The sequence below is a fragment of the Podarcis cretensis genome (genome assembly GCF_951804945.1).
Source record: "Podarcis cretensis genome assembly, chromosome: 1".
NCBI classification, from domain to species: domain Eukaryota; kingdom Metazoa; phylum Chordata; class Lepidosauria; order Squamata; family Lacertidae; genus Podarcis; species Podarcis cretensis.
Genome location: NC_137170.1, coordinates 133,673,609 through 133,693,984, shown reverse-complemented (window position 1 = coordinate 133,693,984; position 20,376 = coordinate 133,673,609). Strand labels below are relative to the sequence as shown.

General features: G+C 44.9%; 1 protein-coding gene across 1 annotated transcript in view; it reads left to right on the top strand.

The window, feature by feature from the left end:
• Positions 1-20,376, top strand: part of KLF7 (KLF transcription factor 7) — a 95,053-nt gene that overhangs the window by 33,758 nt on the left and 40,919 nt on the right. Inside the window, exon 3 of the mRNA XM_079982411.1 lies at positions 17,878-18,487. Coding sequence (XP_079838537.1) covers positions 17,878-18,487 — 610 coding nt within the window. The remainder of the gene's footprint in view (positions 1-17,877; positions 18,488-20,376) is intronic.

The window sequence follows — 20,376 nt, the reverse complement described above, 5'->3', positions numbered from 1 at the left end:
GTTCATTGGGTACTCCTAGGTCAGTGGTTATAGGGCTGTTGTAGCCTAAATCTGCAGTTATTTTAGGTGATCACAATCAATCCTGTTTATAATTCACATCTTCGGTACTTGATTCTTTAAGTTATTTTATGTATCAAAAGAGTTTGCTCCCAATTTCTAAATTAGGGTTACACTATAACTCTCTCTCTTTCTCTTTGTATGTGTTACTTAATCAGTAGTACTTTTTTGCTACTTATTTTCTGGTCATGCATGCTACATCAATTGTAGCTGAGATTTCATGTTAAAAGTATCTGCTGTAAAAATGCTTACTCATAAAGTTCATGTCAGAGAAGATGCCAGAAATCAGTGTTTGTGAGCAAAAGTTGCATATTTTGGTCTGTTGAAGCAATGATCTACTCTAAGGAGGCTGAGCTGGAATTCTAGCTGCAGACTGATTGTTCTTCTCAAGATCTAGGATCTGGCCACTTAACCCTTTGGAGTGTGCAGGGCACATACACAACACACATGCATTCTAAATTTATTTCAATTATTATTTAATTATTATCTTTGCTTCTGTACTTGAAGGAAAAGATTTTTCAGGACTTGTTCAACCTTCCACCAGCTATTCAAAAGTACATTTGCAGGGGGCGTTTGACAAGCAGAGCATATATTGGCAGCGAGGTGAAGAAACAGAGTTGTGCAACCTCTTGCCTGTTACAGTTACTATGGATGCTCACCTCCTTCCCTGTGGCCTTGTAGATTCTAGCTTCATTTCCTGGAATCTAATTGCCCTGGACCAGCAGTAGATGTTTCTCCCCCTCTGGGGAACGCATCTACCATTAGAGATTGCTGTACTTCAACACCCTGGGTCTGATGGCATGCACATGCTTCCTTCCAACTGGTGTTTATCTGCACCGTTTTCCTAAGCCTTTAAACGTGTATTTCTAATAATTAAGGAAACGTTTATGAGGTGGGAGGTTGGCTGGAGAGAAGTAGCCTTGCTTTATGGTCTTGCACTAATAGTGTGTGGCAGAGCTTGTAATGAGAGACCCTCTGGTGAGCAGCTTTGATTCAGCTGTTGAATTTTGTGTTTTGTGTTTGATTTTATGGGCTTTTATGGGACCAGATGCTCAAAATGCCATAAACTGACACAGCTTCTCAGACTTCAGTGGCCCTTTCTCGTAAATCTGGGTGGTTATTAGTTTGTTGTTGTTTTTTTTTTGAGGGGGGGTTGCTTCTGACTGAACAGTTTGGAAGCACCTGCTATGAAATTGGGGTGGGGCAAGAAGCTGCATAAAGGCACCAGAGAAAGTTGCTGAACAGCAAAATCACACAAGATACTGTGTGATAGCAGGCAAGATGCAGGAGACTTTATTTTTTAAAAAAGGTGGGGTGCAACTATCTCGTCTTGTGTACTATATGCTGTATTGAGAAAGTGTATCTGCTTTAGTCTCTAATCCCCCAGTATGAGTCAATATTTAAATTGTAGGCAAAATCTTACTGACAGCGAAGTCGTAGTCTCATTGCTACTCATGTTTCAGTGGGGGAATAAAAAAGGCAGGCAGGCAATCAGTAGCCTAGAATACAGGGACAGTGGTGCCCCACAAGATGAATGCCTAGCAAGACGAAAAATCCGCTAGACGAAAGGGTTTTCCGTTTTGGAGGCGCTTCGCAAAACGAATTTCCCTATGGGCTTGCTTCGCAAGACGAAATGTCTTGCGAGTTTTTCCGACTTTTTTTCCCTCCCCCCCCTTTTCGCTAAGCTGATAAGCCGCTAAAAGCCGCTAAGCCGCTAATAGCGCTAATAGCGCTAATCCGCTAAGCCATCAATGGGCTTGCTTCGCAAGACGAAAAAACTGCTAGACGAAGAGAATCGCGGAACGGATTCTTTTCGTCTTGCGAGGCACCACTGTAGTTCAGAATATAGCACCAATTGAGTTTTGAGACAGTGCCTTTTAAACCACCTTGCTTTGACTTTAATGCCCTTTATGGCTTTGGCATGCCTGAAGTGCCCCTTTCTCCATATGTGGCTGTCCATAGGTAAAGGAGCCCTGGATGCTTAAGTCCAGTCAAAGGCAACTATGGGGTGCAGTGCTCATCTCCACTTTCAGGCCGAGGGAGCTGGCATTTGTCCACAGACATCTTTTCCGGGTCAGCATAACAAAACCACATCTGGTGCACCGTGACAGAAGCCACAGCACATGAAAACACCATTTACCTTCCCACTGCAGCAGTACCTATTTATCTACTTGCACTGGTATGCTTTTGAACGGCTAGGTTGGCATTAGCTGGGACAGAGCAACAGGAGTTCACCCCGTTGCGGGGATTTGAACCGCTGACCTTCTGATTAGCAAGTCCAAGAAGCTCGGTGGTTTAGACCACAGTGCCACCCGCATCCCTGGCTACCCATATGTTAAGCTCCTCATAAGGGATCTGCAGGTTCCCCCATTATCCATGCCAGGGACGGGGCCTTCTCAGTGGGGGCACCCGGCTAATGGAATGCCCTCCCCAGAGAGATCCACTGAGTGCCTACTTCATTTTTAACAATGGGAAATGAGTTTTTGAATATGTGTTCAGGACTCTTAGGCTTAATCTTTGCTCTTCTGATGGTCACCACTTGGCTTTAAATGATAAAATGGTTACTGCTAAGTGGGGATCAGCCTGAGTGAATGGGGAGAGGAGGTTACTGTGGGAGTGTCTGTTTATGTAAACAAGGATTGTTGCTGCAGAAAAAATATTCTGAATAAGCCACCTTGAAATAACCTTGAGTATGCCAGGTGGTGGGTACAAATTGTCGAAGCTATTAACACTTTCACTTCATGGTTTTTAATTTCTAAAGACTGACCAGGGTAACAGATATAGATTTCTTCCTTTCTTATCATTCTCTCTCCCTACCCCGGGCAGGATGTGTGTTTTTCTGGCAGGATTCTTCTCCCTTTGGATATTTCTGCATTTCTCATGCTGCTCATAAAGTGTCACCATTTTAAGTGATCCTCTATATAACTAAGTTTCAGCTTGCCAATATTGGCTGTTTGGAGTCTTTCCTAGTCTCTGACTCGTGCTTTCTTATTTGTTCATCCTTGGGTTTCTTTCATATTAACTTCCAGTGTGTCAGGCAAAATGTCTCTGATGAAACAGTTTCTGTAGAGACAATTATTTCTAACCCCCAACCCCTCAGGCAAATTCTTAGCGGTGGGGGGGGGGGTGGAGGTAGAGAGAGAGAGATGCACTTTTTTCTTTACTTCAAGCTCAGCAAACCTTATAAAGTGGTTTTCCTTCTTTTCTCTATAATACAGTATTGATTTTAGCTAGGCTTTCAGGCAGTAGGTGTAGTTCCCTTTAGTTTAAATGCTTGTGCAGTTTTAAAATGCATTTTCCATTTACCTTTAAAACAAAGCATGTTGGGTTAAAATGCGCAGTCCTTTTATAAGAATTCAGGTGTCCAGTTTTGCTCCTCTGTGCATGCTTTCTCTGAGAACTTCCTGCTTTGAATTCCTTTAGAGCTCCTCCGAACATTCAGAAAAAGTGCATGGATGGTACAGTTCTCCCAGCCGCACTCTGAAATGGAACGGTTCTGTGAGGACTGTACCATGTGCTTTTCTCTACACTTCCGAACTGGAATTTAGTCAAGCATCAAGGTTAACACATGATTATAACAAGATCTGATTCCGTGCCCTTGAGAAACTCCTCAAGGAGGCAGTTAGTGAGTGCTTTCTGCTGCTGGAATGTGGATAAACATGCCCTTACGGGAACAGGAGAGGCTTCTTGTTGAGGTGAGCCGAACAACAGGAGCAGAATGGTGTGAGAGAGAATGTTCAAGGTATTTTATTTTAAAAGCTGCTGGTCATGACCTTGCTCGGCAGATTACTCTACCTGAGAAGCTACGCTAATAACAAAATTGTGGATAAAACTTTTTCATATGACTGTCTGCCTATTGACAGCTTTCTTCAGTCAGGGACAAGGACCAACGTTTTTGGTGGCTTTTTAAAGTTTTGAGTATGGGACAGAATGAACTAAAAACAAAGGCCTTTAATTTCAGTATTGCTAAGCCCTTGCTGAAACAGTTGACCTGGCAGTTAAGATGCATTCTGCATGGACCGTGAGAAGCAGTAGCCATCATGAAAATATATATATTGAGGCAATTTTCACAATGGTTGTCCTGCAGGATATTCCTTGAGGGCCAGTTCAGACATTCAGCTGCAGCTGGACTCCTCTGAAATTAAAACACACATGCGACTAGCTGATCTGCTCATACACAGAAACTTGTTTTGTGGCCTAAGAGAGAGGCCATGTTTGTAAAGCTTTCCTCACAGCTGCTTTGAGCCGATTCTTACTTATCTCAGGTGTGCCCAGGCAAATAATTTTACAAGCCTGGTTTAAGCAGAGGGCGCAAACAAAAGCCATGGGAGACAACTTAAAATTAACATAATTTTCATCATGCTTGAGATACCTAAAATAATATTGAGGCTTCAAATCTGAAAAGGCCCTGCCTGCTGGTTCCCTTTTAAGACTTCATTGGTAGATTAAAGTAGATTTTGTCAATGCCTGTATGGAAGATGCTCTCTGAGACATTGCAAATGGAGGCACTGTGTTATCTACCTCCATAATTAATGACTCTGTGGCATTTCTCATAAGAGCAAATGTTCATGCTGTTATTCATTGGCCTAAGTGTTTTCCTTAGTCAAACTATTAGCTCTGGAAATAAAAAGCAGAGGCTGGGGATGGAGAAAGGAGAAAAGAGAGCATTTATTTTATGCATTCAGACTCTAATTTGGGTGGGCAGGTGCAAAGGCATCGGAGTGTTTACCTTTTTTAATAGGTTGTTATGATGCTTTTTAATTCAGATATATGTTCAAGTCATTCTCCGTTCATTCCAGGTTCATTCATTCCTCCCCACTGGTTAACTCAGTAGGAATACCATCAGATCTCTCCACATTTATTGTATTTGCTTTACTACTTGTAGAGTCCAGTAGGTAGGAACTGTAGACTGAGAATGGTGGAAACTCTTGACTTGGTCCTCCACCGTTCCTTGTTGTGGGATCATCTGGGCTTGACACTGGAAGGATCAAAAATGATGTTGTATCGAGCCTTTATTGTTGTATTTTGAAGTCTGCAGAGGTGTGGCATGAGAGAGGTCTTGAGAAATGGAAAAGGACTGAAAAGCAGGAGATCTGGGTTGATTCTGAGCACCAGCAGATTCTGAATCTTCCTACTGATGTTGGGGATCTGAGACATGTTTCCTTTCCCTTTCCTGACAAGGTTAACATGGCTGGCTATGACTGAAGTATTGGCACGTGCCAGTTCTTCAAAAGACACATTGAGTGAATTTGGAGTACACATTTTGCAGCTGTCCAAGGTACTCAACTGCCTGAATGTGAAGGAAAACAGCCTCACAGCTCCATTCATATACAGTCGTACCTTGGAAGTCGAACAGCCTAGTTATCGAAACGTTTTGGTTCCCAAACGATCGAAACCCGGAAGTGAGTGTTACAGTTTTCGAACGTTCTTTTGGAAGCCGAACATCTGATGGGGCTTCCATGGCTTCTGATTGGCTGCAGGAACTCCCTGCAGCCAATCAGAAGCCGCACTTCAGTTTTCGAACTTTTTGGAAGTCAAATGGACTTCCAGAACGGATTCCGTTCAATTTCCAAGGTACGACTGTATAATATAGATACTTTTCTTTTGTTCCTTAGTAACTTTAAGAATGAATACATTCAATGGAAGAATGTGCTGTCATTGACACAGTTCTAGTGAAATGCACAGATGTATTTGATTGGAATGTGGTGAATCCAATGCAGTTTTCCCCAACACTGGGACGCCAAATAGCCCCAGCTTGCTTGGCCAGTGATGATGGGAGATGTAGTTGAATAACCTATGGGAATCCAAGTCTGGGGAAATTGCGTGAAGGGGCTGCTATGCTAGGACCCGGGAATGTTTTTTTCTTTGCAGAAGACCTTGCTAGCAAAAGGATATCTAGAGGCAGGGCCAGGCAGCATGCCTGATCCTGGCACTGTGGGCTAGGAGCACAGCCCTGCTCCTCAGTACTCTTCTGATGCCCCTTTCGTACCTGTGCACAAACAGCTGCTTTTACAGAAGCTTCCATGCAACCAGAATACCCAGTTATGTTGGCATCCAGGTACTGAGGAAGTCGATGCACAAACAATGGTTTGTGCTGCCTGTCGGTCAGTCTCTCCCTTTCCCTCTCTCCCCTTGCAGATGGCCACACTGACACATGGGTACCCCTAGATCAGGGCCGATTGCGGGCTGTGTGCCAGGAGCTGTGCCCTTAGGGCAGAGCTTTCCAGACCGTGTCGCGACATGTTAGTGTGTCGGCTGCAGTGTGTAGGTGTGTCGTGCAAACGCTCCCTCCGCTCCTCTCAGGGCTGGAAAAGGGTTAGTTTAACCTCCGGTTTGCTAAATTACTGCATCACTGAATTACTGCGTCACGAAATGGTGCAGGTCTAAATAGTGTGTCATCAACATGAATGCCTGGAGGCGGTTGGAGGATGGATGGCAGTTAACAGATTGAGGTTGAATCCTGACAAGACAGAAGTACTGTTTTGGGGGACAGGGGGCGGGCGGGTTTGGGGGACTCCCTGGTCCTGAATGGGGTAACTGTGCCCCTGAAGGACCAGGTGCACAGCCTGGGAGTCATTCTGGACTCACAGCTGTCCATGGAGGCACAGGTTAATTCTGTGTCCAGGGCGGCTATCTACCAGCTCCATCTGGTACATAGGCTGAGACCCTACCTGCCCGCAGACTGTCTCTCCAGAGTGGTGCATGCTCTGGTTATCTCCCGCTTGGACTACTGCAATGCGCTCTATGTGGGGTGACCTGGAAACTACAACCAATCCAGAATGCAGCAGCTAGACTGGTGACTGGGAGTGGCTGCCGGGACCACATAACACTGGTCCTGAGAGATCTGCATTGGCTCCCAGTACGTTTCCGAGCACAATTCAGAGTGTTGGTGCTGACCTTTAAAGCCCTAAACGGCCTTGGTCCTGTATACCCGAAGGAGCGTCTCCACCCCCATTGTTCAGCCCGGACACTGAGGTCCAGCTCCGAGGGCCTCCTGGCAGTTCCCTCATTGTGAGAAGCGAGGTTACACGGAACCAAACAGAGGGCCTTCTCGGTAGTGGCACCCACCCTGTGGAACACCCTCCCTTCAGATGTGAAGGAAATAAGCAGTTATCCTATCTGTAAAAGACATCTGAAGGCAGCCCTGTTCAGGGAAGTTTTTAATATTTAATGTTGTACTGTTTTTAACATTTGATTAGGAGCCTCCCAGAGTGGCTGGGGAGACTCAGCCAGATGGGCAGGGTATAAATAAATTATTATTATTATTATTATTATTATTATTATTATTATTATTTATTAAGCTCTGCCTTAAGGCATCGCTGCCCCTTCCTGCCCCTAACACATGACTTTGCGGTTCAGGCATGTCATTTGAATGGGGTGTGCAGATGTAAAGCATACAGTAAAATTGGGCATCCTCTGCAGTATGTAGGAATTTCATGGGAAATGGTTGGGGATTTCTCATGAAATGAACTGAGGATTTCTCAACCAACCAACTGATGAAGTGGGTTTTCCCTGTAGAAAGTTTGATTCATTCTTATGCAGCATCCAAAAAGGGTTGACATTGGAAACTGTGTCTACAGTATAACGTGGGCATTTCACGTAACAGATCTGGGGCACTTTTGCCCATTGCAAATCACAAATGTGTTTCCTGTGTGTACACTCTATTGCACATCATAAAGCATGAGCAAACAGGTCACCCACGTTTACAAGGCCAAATCTGCATAACAGGATTTCAACAGGTGCCGTCATGAACAAGGATCCAGCCACGTACAGTTGTGTCCTTCTCTCTCCCCCCCCCCTTTCTTTTTGTCACTTTACTGAGATATTTAGGTGTGGCCAAAGCCCAGTCATTTATAATTTCACAGTTTTCAGGATGCTGATGCGAAAGTAAGCAATCATTTCAACAGAGCCGTATACTCTAAATTCAGCCTTTTAGATTTCTGCTTAGAGGTTTTTTAACTTTGTATTTCTGCTAAGAGTTCAGCTCTTTACTGGATCACTGTGGACATAATTGGAGAAAGACTCTCCTCCCTGGAAGAGAGGGGAGTGGTTGTGGGCGGGAGCCCGAGCTCCGCCCCTACCAGGGGGCGGTAGCCCCCTGCCTCCCCCACTCACCTGGCTGGCGCCCCCGCCCATCAGCAGGCACCCAACCAGGTGCCTCCGAGGGGGCATGTTCAGCAGCCTATGTGCTGCGTCGCCAGCCCCTCCTCGGCCTCATTCTCCTCTCCGTCGTCTCGTCGCGAGTCACCCACCCTCCACTCCCTTCAAGCTCAGGGTCTTAGTTCCTTGGCCTTGCTATGGACCTTAGGTTGGTCGCCCTGGTTGTCCAGGGGGCCTGGTAGGAATTTTTCCATTTGGCATTAGGCTTTTTGGTTTTTTCGCCTACCTCGTAGCAATCGTCACAACTTTCGTGGTATTGGTGGGTAGGTTAGGCATTGGAATAATGTGTTGTGGTGTGTCAAAGAGCTAGCTGTGGCCATTGCCTATGCCTTCAATCTCTAGGGGTATTCCGTTAAAGGAATCCGGCGGTCGTGTACTCTGTCCGATGCCTGCTTGGCGGGAGGCCATGGCACGACCCTCGGTGACATCAGGGGAGAGCCTATAGTTGGATTAGCATCAACAGGCTCCACCTACTGGTGAATAAACCCCCTTGTTTTAGAGATCCAATGCCTAAGCCAATACCTTTTCACTGCTGTAATCAATAAAAGTTGTGGCCTTTTCTTGCCCATTAACCTTATATCACGTGTCCTTGTGTATTCATTCCACATTGCGGGGGTCGAGTCCTCGAACCACAATGTGCATGATGTGAAGAAGAATTTGAATTAGCAATCACTAATAGTTTGAACTATCTGATGCCTTCCTAAGGAATCACATTTGGTCACAGAAAAACATTGCTTCGTTTCCTTGACCTCATCCGCTAACTTGTGTTTTCATCTCACCTTCTTCCTGTCTGCATAGTCTCTTTGTCTTTTGAAGTTTTGATATTTCAGTTTTCCCTGAAACATTCCCAATTTAGGGATATGTGTGTGTCATATATGCTTCTTAAAGGAATTCAGTGCTCTTTTTAATTGCTTCCATACTCCCAAACCTTAGGGAATCGTGTTTTTCAGACATTCTCTTGTAACCTCAAGAGCTAGAATGTAACTTTTTTTTTTTTTAAATGAAAGCTGAGGTTCTTTTCTAATTGCCTGCCTGGTGCCTAGGGCATTAATAAAAACAGCAGATATTGCAATAGAAGTGATAATATTGCAGCACTGATTCCTAGGGCTTTTTATTATGCTTCTTAGTGCTCATGTGGTCTCTGCCTTCAACATCCACAAGGGTAAGGAAAATCTCTCATTGGCTTCGGTGTGACAATCTCTCATTGATCGGTGTGACAGTCACATGAAGCGCATGGCTGTCTGGCTTTCCTTTAAACATATTGCCCTTGTGCATTTCACTTGAAGGCCACCTCCCATTCAGCGAAGAGCACCGATAACCACTTGAAAACGGGATATAAAACACGCACAATTGGTTTGCACCATTTAAATTTCTTTAACTATAATAATTTAATAATAATAATAATTTATTATTATTTAATTAATTTATTATTTATACCCTGCCCAACTGGCTGGGTTTCCCCAGCCACTCTGGACGGCTCCCAGCAGAATATTAAAAACACGATAAAACATCAAACAGTAAATTTTTCCCTAAACAGCTTGCTAAAAACATTAGGGGCCAGATTCCATGAAGTAGTTCCAACTAAGGTCTCCCGCTAGTGGAATGGGACTTGCCACCCTCCTTGCTTTTTTTTCTGGGGGGACGCAGGGGGTCACATACCCCTAAACATTTTGTGAATCTAAGTTTGGCCTCATTGAGGGGCAGTATTTCAATATGAGGAGGAAAATGAGAGTACCCCTAAACATGCAGGGGGCGGAGAGGAGAGGTTGTTCTGTTAGACAAGCAGAAATCCTTGCTCTGCTATAACGTTTGTTTTAGTGCAATACAGTCATACCTCGGGATAAATGCGCTTCAAGTTAAGTATTTTCGGGTTGTGCTCTGCGGCGACCCGGAAGTAACGGAGTGCGTTACTTCCGGGTTTTGCTGCATGCGCATGCACAGACGGTCAAAATGATGTCACGCACATGTGCGGAAGCGGCGAAACGTGACCTGCGCAGGCGTGGGTTGCGTTCACTTCAGGATACGAACGGGGCTCCGGAACGGATCCCATTCGCATCCCGAGGTACCACTGTACTAAATTCCTTGCTAGGTGTGTACCCAAGATGTGCTAAGCATGCTGCAAAAATGGATGGATGTGGAATGGGTGGATGTGACCAGCATCTGTTTCTAGACATCATGTGTATCATACTAATAGACTTACAAGGAGACAGTGAGTCCTTGTGGATCCCTATAAATGGTACTCTTCAATGCAGGCCTAAGTTTACAGCTCCTTATATGTGTCTAGACTACCTGTGTTTCTTCCTTCGGTTTGGGCTCCATAAGAAAGATTTAAGAGAGTGCTTTTATTGTTGCTGGTTTTAAGCAGCAGTTGAGGCCTGATGTGAAACTGGCACCCCCCCCCAAAAAAAAGGCCATTGTGTTACCATCTTTGGGTTGCTTCTTTGCATCAGGCCATGAAAAGCTCCTCCTGCTGCTCTTAACCATGAATCTTCCTCCCCTCCCCCTGGAATAGGAAACTGGAGATAAAACTGGAGATAAAACTGGTTGACTGGAGATAAAAATGATTGGCAATACTGAATGGGGCTGCTGGGAAACGAGAGAGGAAGCGTAAGAATGCTCGGGTGAACCTTGAGTTATGCAGAAGTAAAAACAGCAACACATTTCTTTAAAACCTGAAGGGGCAACCCTTGCAAAGAAAAGTCCAGTTTAGATTAAGCATGCTGAGTCCATGAAAAGTCAAATCACACCAGCCTGCCCATTGGCAGTCTGGCTAGGGGGCTGAAGTTCAACACCTTGTTCCCCACCACCACCAGTTCCCCACCCCTGTCTTAGACTTCACCCCTATCGATCACACTCCATCCCCTGCTCTGTGAAGTTCCACCCCAGCCATCTCAGGATCTGAGCCTCCGAAGACCTGGCCTACGTTTTTTTTTTGGGGGGGGGGGGGGTTGGAGGCAGAAGAAGCTAAGGCTGGTAAAATCAAAGATACTGAGCTTTAACTTCTGGGAAGAGGGGGCATTGGGGGAGGGTTCTCACCCATGCCCCAGAATAGTAGTTCCCACAGAGAGATAGGATCTCATAGAATCATAGAATCATAGAATCATAGAGTTGGAAGAGACCACAAGGGCCATCGAGTCCAACCCCCTGCCAAGCAGGAAACACCATCAGAGCACTCCTGACATATGGTTGTCAAGCCTCTGCTTAAAGACCTCCAAAGAAGGAGACTCCACCACACTCCTTGGCAGCAAATTCCACTGTCGAACAGCTCTTACTGTCAGGAAGTTCTTCCTAATGTTTAGGTGGAATCTTCTTTCTTGTAGTTTGGAACCATTGCTCCGTGTCCGCTTCTCTGGAGCAGCAGAAAACAACCTCTCTCCCTCCTCTATGTGACATCCTTTTATATATTTGAACATGGCTATCATATCACCCCTTAACCTCCTCTTCTCCAGGCTAAACATGCCCAGCTCCCTTAGCCGTTCCTCATAAGGCATCGTTTCCAGGCCTTTGACCATTTTGGTTGCCCTCCTCTGGACACGTTCCAGTTTGTCAGTGTCCTTCTTGAACTGTGGTGCCCAGAACTGGACACAGTACTCCAGGTGAGGTCTGACCAGAGCAGAATACAGTGGCACTATTACTTCCCTTCCCTATTACTTCTCTACCCACCCCCCGCAAGCTGGAACAATCAGGTGCCTACTTCTCATTTCTCTTTAAGGAACTGCGTTCTTCTTCAAACCCTGTCCATCACGTCATGCAGTGACTCTGGCAACGAATAACATCTATCAACTTCTCTTTATCTTGTAGCAGCTGTGCCACGTCATTTATCTTTAGGTGTCTTTTGCTCGGTATCAGTCTTCACAGTACAAATCTGTCTCCTCTTTTAGCTTGCTGCGTGCTAGTGTAAAGTGGAGCTATGGTTTGTATTTTGGTTTTTTACTAGAGGCTGTAGGTGTTCCTTCCCCACCATCTAACGGGTCTTTGGTATGATGCACCAGTGATACAGTGGTACCTCGGGTTACAGACGCTTCAGGTTACAGACTCCGCTAACCCAGAAATAGTACCTCGAGTTAAGAACTTGGCTTCAGGATGAGAACAGAAATCGCATGGCGGCAGTGGGGGGCCCTGTTAGCTAAAGTGGTACCTCAGGTTAAGAACAGTTTCAGGTTAAGAATGGACCTCCATAATGAATTAAGTTCTTAACCCCCGAGGTACTACTGTATTCGCCAAGGCTCAAGTTGGATTTAGTGTACAGTGGAAATAGTACCTGTTCTTAATCTGAGGTACCACTTTAGCTAATGGGACCTCCTGCTGCGCCGCCACCGCACAATTTCTATTCTCATCCTGAAGCAAAGTTCTTAACCTGAGCTACTATTTCTGGGTTAGCAGAGTCTGTAAACTGAAGCGTATGTAACCTGAAGCGTCTGTAACCCGAGGTACCACTGTATTTTTAAGTAAGGCTTTTGTTTTGAAGCACTGAGCCGCAAAACCTTCTCCAAAAATATGGCTAATCTCTTAACTATTTTTGGTGTTGCCGCTGCCAGCAATTCCAAGTACAGTGCTGCCTCGCAAGACGAAATTAATCCGTTCCGCGAGTCTCTTCATCTAGTGGTTTTTCCGTCTTGCGAAGCAAGCCCATTGACGGCTTAGCGGATTAGCGCTATTAGCGGATTAGCGGCTTTTAGCGGCTTAGCGGCTTAGAAAAAGGGGGGGAAAGGGAAAAAACCCCGCAGGAACTCAGAAGACATTTTCGTCTTGCGAAGCAAGCCCATAGGGAAATTCGTTTTGCGAAGCGCCTCCAAAACGGAAAACCCTTTCGTCTAGCGGGTTTTCCGTCTTGCGAGGCGTTCGTCTTGCGGGGCACCACTGTAGATTGCAGAAATTGGTGTAATAGAGATCTGCGAGAAAATTGACAGAGAACTTTGTGCCATTCCTGGTTACTTTGTGCAGATCACTGGCATACATTAGTGCTTTCGAGCCCATTCCAGACACAGTGAATATCTGTTAGGCAAAACTTATCCTTGTATTCCATCACCAGGACTTCTCTGTTTTCTGAGAACTGCTATGTTGGTTCTAGTATCTAGCACGGAATATACATTACCTGAGAATATCAGCAGCTTCCCTACTCATAACAGGCTTATAGCTTTGGTGGTTATGGCCTGTAACACTAGCAAGTTTCCTAGGAAAATGGGATTTGGAAAATTTTCCTATACAAATTAGGATACTTTGCATTGGAAAACTTTCTGGTGCCCAAGAGTGCTTTAATTTGCTGTGTTCGGTTTACGTGTATAGTGGTACCTCAGGTTACATGCGCTTCAGGTTACATACGCTTCAGGTTACACACTCTGCTAACCCAGAAATAGTGCTTCAGGTTAAGAACTTTGCTTCAGGATAAGAACAGAAATCAGGCTCTGGCGGCGTGGCGGCAGCAGGAGGCCCCATTAGCTAAAGTGGTGCTTCAGGTTAAGAACAGTTTCAGGTTAAGAACGGACCTCCGGAACGAATTAAGTACTTAACCCGAGGTACCACTGTATTTAGCAAGCAGAGCTAGAATGTTGAAGCTTGTCTAATGTTATAGTTGCAGTTGGCATGCATTCATTGTGACTAATGAATTTACGAAATAAAATGTTCCACGAAAAAACAGATAAAGCACATTTTACAAGTAATGTTTTCTGGGGGGAAATAATCACTCCACATTGCTAACTAGCACACCCCAAAAGGTGGGCCTCTTGAACAGCACAGTGAAATGCAACAGAAAAAGCCAAGTGGGTATGAGTAGAATTGGACAGATGAGTCTTAATGCATTTCTGAATGTTTTGTGCAATGAAAGTTTCTATGGCAGAATAGAAACTTTCTAGTGCAGAATATGGCAGCAAGGCTGCTCAAGGAGGTGACCAACACTTGTTCTGAAAGAGCTTCACTGGCTGCCAGTATGCTGCTGGATCTTGTGTGTGTGTGTGTGTGTGTGTGTGTGTGTGTGTGTGTTTGTCATTTTTTTGTATACTGATAATAGCATGAAGCAATGTAAACACCAAATAATGAGTAGCAATCACCAGGAATAAAGCAAAATACAGTCATTTTACACACACCTCAGAAAATAATAGCAGCATGTTAAATTAAATCACCAAGCCAAAAAGATGCATGAGTCCCACAGGGTCTGGGTAAGATAGTTCATCAGGTTTAAGGTCTTCCACCTAGCAGTTCAAAAGCACACCAAAGTGCAAGTAGATAAATAGGTACCACTCCAGCGGGAAGGGAAACAGCATTTCCGTGCGCTGCTTAGTCATTCTGGCCACATGACCCGGAAGCTGTCTGCGGACAAACTCCAGCTCCCTCGGCCTATAGAGCGAGATGAGCGTGCAACCCCAGAGTCGTTCACAACTGGACTTAACTGTCAGGGGTCCCTTTAGCTTTACCTATTAGCATATTTGGGACTCTGAACCGGATTACCTTCAGGGAGGCCTTACATTTTTTTATTCCCCTGTGTGGTCACTTCTGCCCTTGCAAGAGGCCCTCTTAGTAGTTCTGTTTTCTCCAAAGTTCACCTTACATCTACTAAGAGCAGGGTCTTTCGTGTGGTAGCACCTGCCTTTGAGAATGTGCTTCCAATGAACAGCAGATCAGGCACCTTCCATCCTGGCATTTACGCTCACCTGTTCACTCAACAGTGTATCTGAAGAAGTGTGCATGCACACAAAAGCTCATACCAAGAACTATCTTAGTTGGTCTTTAAGGTGCTACTGGAAGGAATTTTTTTATTTTGTTCTGTTCACTCAAGGCGTTCACTGCGGGGTGATCCATCTATGTTGATACAGTAATTTGATACTCCAATTTGCAACGTATTTTGAATTTGTTTTATGGACGCAATTTTTACTGTTTTATGATGTTCACCACCATGGTGGTTGACGATAATTTTTGCAAAAAGATAAATAATAAAACAACAGCACCTTCTTCTTATTCTCCATTTGGGGGCCAGGGTGGCGGTGTTATGCCAACAAATTTGTTTTATAACATAAGCTTGGCAACCGGAGATCTTGTTTTTGTGTGGTTTTTTTTACTTGTGATGTCGGACTGAGAAAGAAGGAGGTTATGTAAGGTATTTGATGTTTTCCGGAGCAGCAAAATTGCATGTGAAGAAAGAATCTCTGTAATGCATGAAAAAGCGTCAACTTATAGCAAAGAGCAGGCGGATGAGAATTGGGGTTCAAAGGAGGACGGCCCTTCCTCATTTTGTTTTGCAAATATTTTATCTTTAGTTCTTCTCTAATGGCACAGACGAAGTGTTAAAGACAGAAGAATTCTGTGAACTGGAAGACTAAAGATAACAATGCATATTTGGCTTCATATAATTAATTTGCAGATGACCGTTGGGAATGTGGCAGGCAGGTTGTGCTGCTTTCACAACAGCCTTGCAGCACAACCCCACATAGGTTTACCCAGAATTTTGTCTTGCTGTGTTCAGCAGGTTTCAGTCACTAGTAAGAGTGCAGCCTAATTCAATAGCAGCTTCTCCCCAACGGTGGACAAGCCACAGGGAAAAAATACTGATATATGAACTTCGAAATCATAGCAATCAATATGCAACAAATAGTTTCTTTCGTTCCCACCTCCACTTGATTAGCATTGTGCTTTAAAACGTAAGCAACCTCTTTAATTTTTTTTTTTAAATGGATACTTTCTGTATCCTGAAAATAGAGCCATATATCGCTTAGCCTTATCAGAACCTTGTCTAGCCATGGTGTGTTTTGGGGTTTTGTTCCTGTTGAAAGCTGTATCTTTTTCACTTTGTCCTCTTCTTTTTCCCTCTCTGCCCATCCAACCTTTTGAGTTCTCTACTTCCCACCACCACCCCTTTTTTTATTTTTTGAGGGAGATGGCCTTGAGGAGGTGGTTTTGTTTCCGAGGCAGAAGGCAAGGCTTGACCAGCTGGTATCTTGAACTGACACAGGTGCAAAGACCACAGGGGGTGGGATACAAGAATAATTATAGGTTTCTGAAGCATCAGGCCTTGCCTCAAAGGGGAGAACTGTTCTTTATGGAAAATTAATGACAAGGCTCGAACTCTGTCAGGACCACTATGGTTGTCATAAGAGGAGTAATGCCTTAAAGGGACAGCTCCCCCCCCCCCGCCCTCTCCACAGGAAGTTTGGAGACCAAACCCAGCATTTTAATGTCCAGGCAGTGGAGATTTCTAATGACTGGCGTTAGACATAGCAGCTTCCATGCTTGCTAACCTGGCGATTACATGCTCTTAAGAGTTTTCTGTGCAGCAGAGAGTAAACTGAGGCCAGGAAGAGAGAGAGAGAGAGAGAGAGAGAGAGAGAGAGAGAGAGAGAGAGAGAGGCGCGCAAATATTTCAGCCCTGTGATAGAAAGAAGGAACATCCTAATACAGTAAGCCCTCAACTTACACAGAGGCAACGTATCAGGGATAGCGCCTAAAGCCAAAATCAAGTGTAGTCAAACCGTATTGAGTGCAATGGCGGGTGGGATTGCCAAAGACTTTTTTCTCCTGCGCTCAGTCCCCCCTTTTAAATTTTGTTTTGTTTTGTTTGTTTGCCAGGCATGTAAAGCTGAATGCACACAAGTTAAATGTGCACCAGTTGCATAGAATACTTACTGAATTCTATCTGGGGGGTGGGGAGTGAACCTTACACTGGTTTGTATGTTATACCAACTCTTGTTCTCTAGGTGTTTTCCCTTGACTACTCAGCATTGCGTGGAAAGGCTAAAATGTAAAAGGCTGGCCTATATAAATGGACTGTTACAGCACTTTCGATATCCCACTTTTCTGTCCCGGTGGCCTGGCATTTATACCAACAGCTAGCGGTTCTGAGCAGAGCCTCAAGGAGCTTTCCCCGCTGGTTCCTCTTGCCCTGCTGAAAGGAGCTATGAGCCACTGGGCCGAAAGTAATTTGGTTTGCACTGTAGAGGAGCACTTTCTGTGCCTTCCACCCCACAAAAACTAAAGCTTTCCCTTTTTGGCACAGAGGTATTTGTGCCAGGACCCCAGAGAAGATGCAACTGCAGCCTGCGAATAGTCTGCTTGTGTGCTAAGCAAACCTTTCAGATGGATCGGGGAGGGGAAGGAATTTGACTGATTGTGGAGCAGCCTCCTAGTGTTTGGGGGTTGGTTCACAAGTGGTTGCTCCTGGGGTTGCTAGGCAACTGGAAAGGGCCTCTGCTGTCCTCCGTCCTCCTCCTAGAATGGAGGAGAAGTGGCACTTGTAGCTGTTATTCTGTGGGGAAATTCATAGAATTGTGGAATTGGAAGGGATCTTGAGGGTCATCGTGTCCAACTCTCTGCAAAGCAGGAATCTCTTACCCAACATGGGTCTTTGAACCAACCACCCTGATATGAAAAGTCTTGTGCTATACCGACTGAGCTATAGCACAGCAGATAATGTATTTCTCCTTTCTTTTCTTATGACTGTTTTGGCCTATCCATATGTTTCCGCCAATTAGGGAAGGGATGGGGCAGCTGTGGCCCTCCAGATATTTCTGAGCTACACTTCCCATCATTCCCATTGGCCTTGCCAATGATGGGAATCGAGCGGTACCTGGAGGGCCATGCGTTCCCTACCCCTGTGTCTGTCTTCTGTTTCTCGGCAGTGTTGGCAACTGTTGGATTGGGTGATCTAATGACGTCTTCCTTCTCTGTCTGCAGACATGCCTTGAGCTGGAACGCTACCTTCAGACGGAGCCCAGGAAGATATCGGAGAGCTTTGGTGATGATTTGGACTGTTTCCTCCACACTGCCTCTGCTCAAGACACAGAAGACACCATCCAGCAGCTGGATCCCCTCTTGTTACCTGTAGACATGAGTCCTTGCGACAAGAATTCCAACATGGACGTTATCGTCTCGCGGGACAAACTCTTGTCCGAGACTTGCCTCAGCTTGCAGCCTACCAGCTCCTCCACAGAGGGCTATACTGCCGTTAACCAGGCCCAACTCAACGCAGTGACCTCACTAACGCCTCCCTCCTCCCCTGAGCTCAGTCGCCATCTTGTAAAAACCTCACAGACTGTCTCCGCAGTGGATGGCACAGTTACGCTGAAGTTAGTTGCAAAGAAGACCGCCCTCAGCTCTATAAAAGTCGGTGTGGTAGCACCGGCTAGCACAACAAAGTGTGCGCTCAGTGACAGCGAGCAAGGAGGGACGGGGGCAGATGCTTTGCCGGAAAACAAGAAGAGGGTTCATCGCTGTCAGTTTAATGGGTGCCGGAAGGTTTATACAAAGAGCTCACACTTAAAAGCGCACCAGAGGACTCACACAGGTACTTACGTTGGATGCTTGGGTCTCGTGCTTGCTTGTTTGTTTGTTTGTTACGTTCAGAGTTGGAAGTCCCTAGATGAGAGTTGTCTATTGGAAGATGGTTTGGAGCAATGTGTTCCATGTGTTTCTGAAGTGCGGGGTGGGAATTTGCTGTCTGAGTATGATCTTGCTTGCATGGAAGACCCCTGAAAGAGTCTCAGGTTTCCCTGCATTTGGTACACGTTTCAGAATTCCCCCAAAACACTGGGGATGCAAAGCCTGTGTTCACATGTAATGCTATGCCACATCTTCTGGTTTACTGTGAGCAAGCAGCATTTGCACGACACGATCTTCAAGCGAACAAAGCAACCAGGGCTTCAACCATGATCGTGAGTTTTTAGGTAATGGAAAGCCAAGGTTTGCTGGTTTGTTCACCCCACTCATGCCAGGGGAGGAGCAAAGTGAGAGCATGTTGGGAGCACATTGTTTGTGAAATCTGGATTACTGTTACATGCAGACACAGCCAATGTGGTGCACAGGTCATCGGATGTGAAAAGCTTTTTGCTATTTGTTTGAACCATCTAGATTTCCATATCTTGGTCACAGAAAGCACCTCCAAGTATAGCATATATTCTCTCCGTGAATGATGCGGATTAATGTAGCAGGATTAATGCACTGTCAATGCTGTTAGCTCGAGGGGGTGAGTGAATTGGCTTTATTTCACACCTGGTTTATGAGTCTGGCAGTTCTTTGATGGAATGAGTTGAGGACAGAAGAGTGGGCTGGATTCTAATCAGTTTAGCTTTGTATTGGTTGCATGCATTTCAAGTGGTGAAGTCTGTGAACTAATAGGATTCTGTAAAAAACCTTGAGGGAAACGGCTTTAGTCCTATCATCAAAAGAAATGTAAACTTCGAAAGACCTCCACCCTGGTTCCCATCCCACAAACAGTTGACATCTGGACAGCAGACTGAGCAAACACACAGGTCACAGACTTCCCCACTCTGCTGAGACATACTGTATTTCTGTTTAAACTATAGTGATTATTTATAAAGGTGCAAATATGTTCTTAGGCTGGTAGTTGAAATGACACTTCTCAGTGTGCTTAGAAATGTCACTTGTGCCAGGATCAAGGAATTTTTCTGGGCGGTAGTGTTTCTATGCCTTTGAGATGGGGCTTCCTCTCAGTATCTTAAGAGTACTTTAAAAAAAAACACACCCCAAAACTTGAGATATGCCCTAGGAATAATTTTGTGCTGTTGATTTTGCATCATCATCATTTACCATGCCATCACACTTGTAAAACACCACCCCCTTAATTCTTTCCAGAGTAATCTTGCAAGGTCATTGCTTCTTCCCATGCTCAGATGTGGCAGCTGACATAGAGTGTTTTGCCCACAGCCACAGATACCTATGGCTGACCACAAGTTTGAATCCAAGTGTCCCAGTCAGAGTTTAGTTTTTTGTCTAGCAAATTGTATCCTCTTCATGTAGAGCTTTTCACTGTGTGAACTACATCACATTAGAAATGATTTTAGACATTCAAGGAGGCCCACGCTATAAACCTCTAGCTGAACTCTACAGTCTTAGTATGGACAATGTGGATTGCAAAAGTCCTTGTGTCAGAATTTCTCAGTGGAAAACAGGAGAAAAGAACAAATTGAAATGAGTGAGCTTTTAAACAGCCAGTTCTCCATAAGCTCTTTCCCCTCTAAATATTCGGATTACATGAGTTGATCTATCCCGTCTTCTTTCTCTACACTCTCTCTACTCTCAGAACATTTCTCAAAATAATTATTCTGCAATTGATTAATGTCTCTGCTCTCTTTCTCAGCTTTCCTCATGAGGATGATACAGTTCCATGACTGCTGTGCTATTTTTTGCTTTTAAAGGAACTGCTGAGTCAGTTTC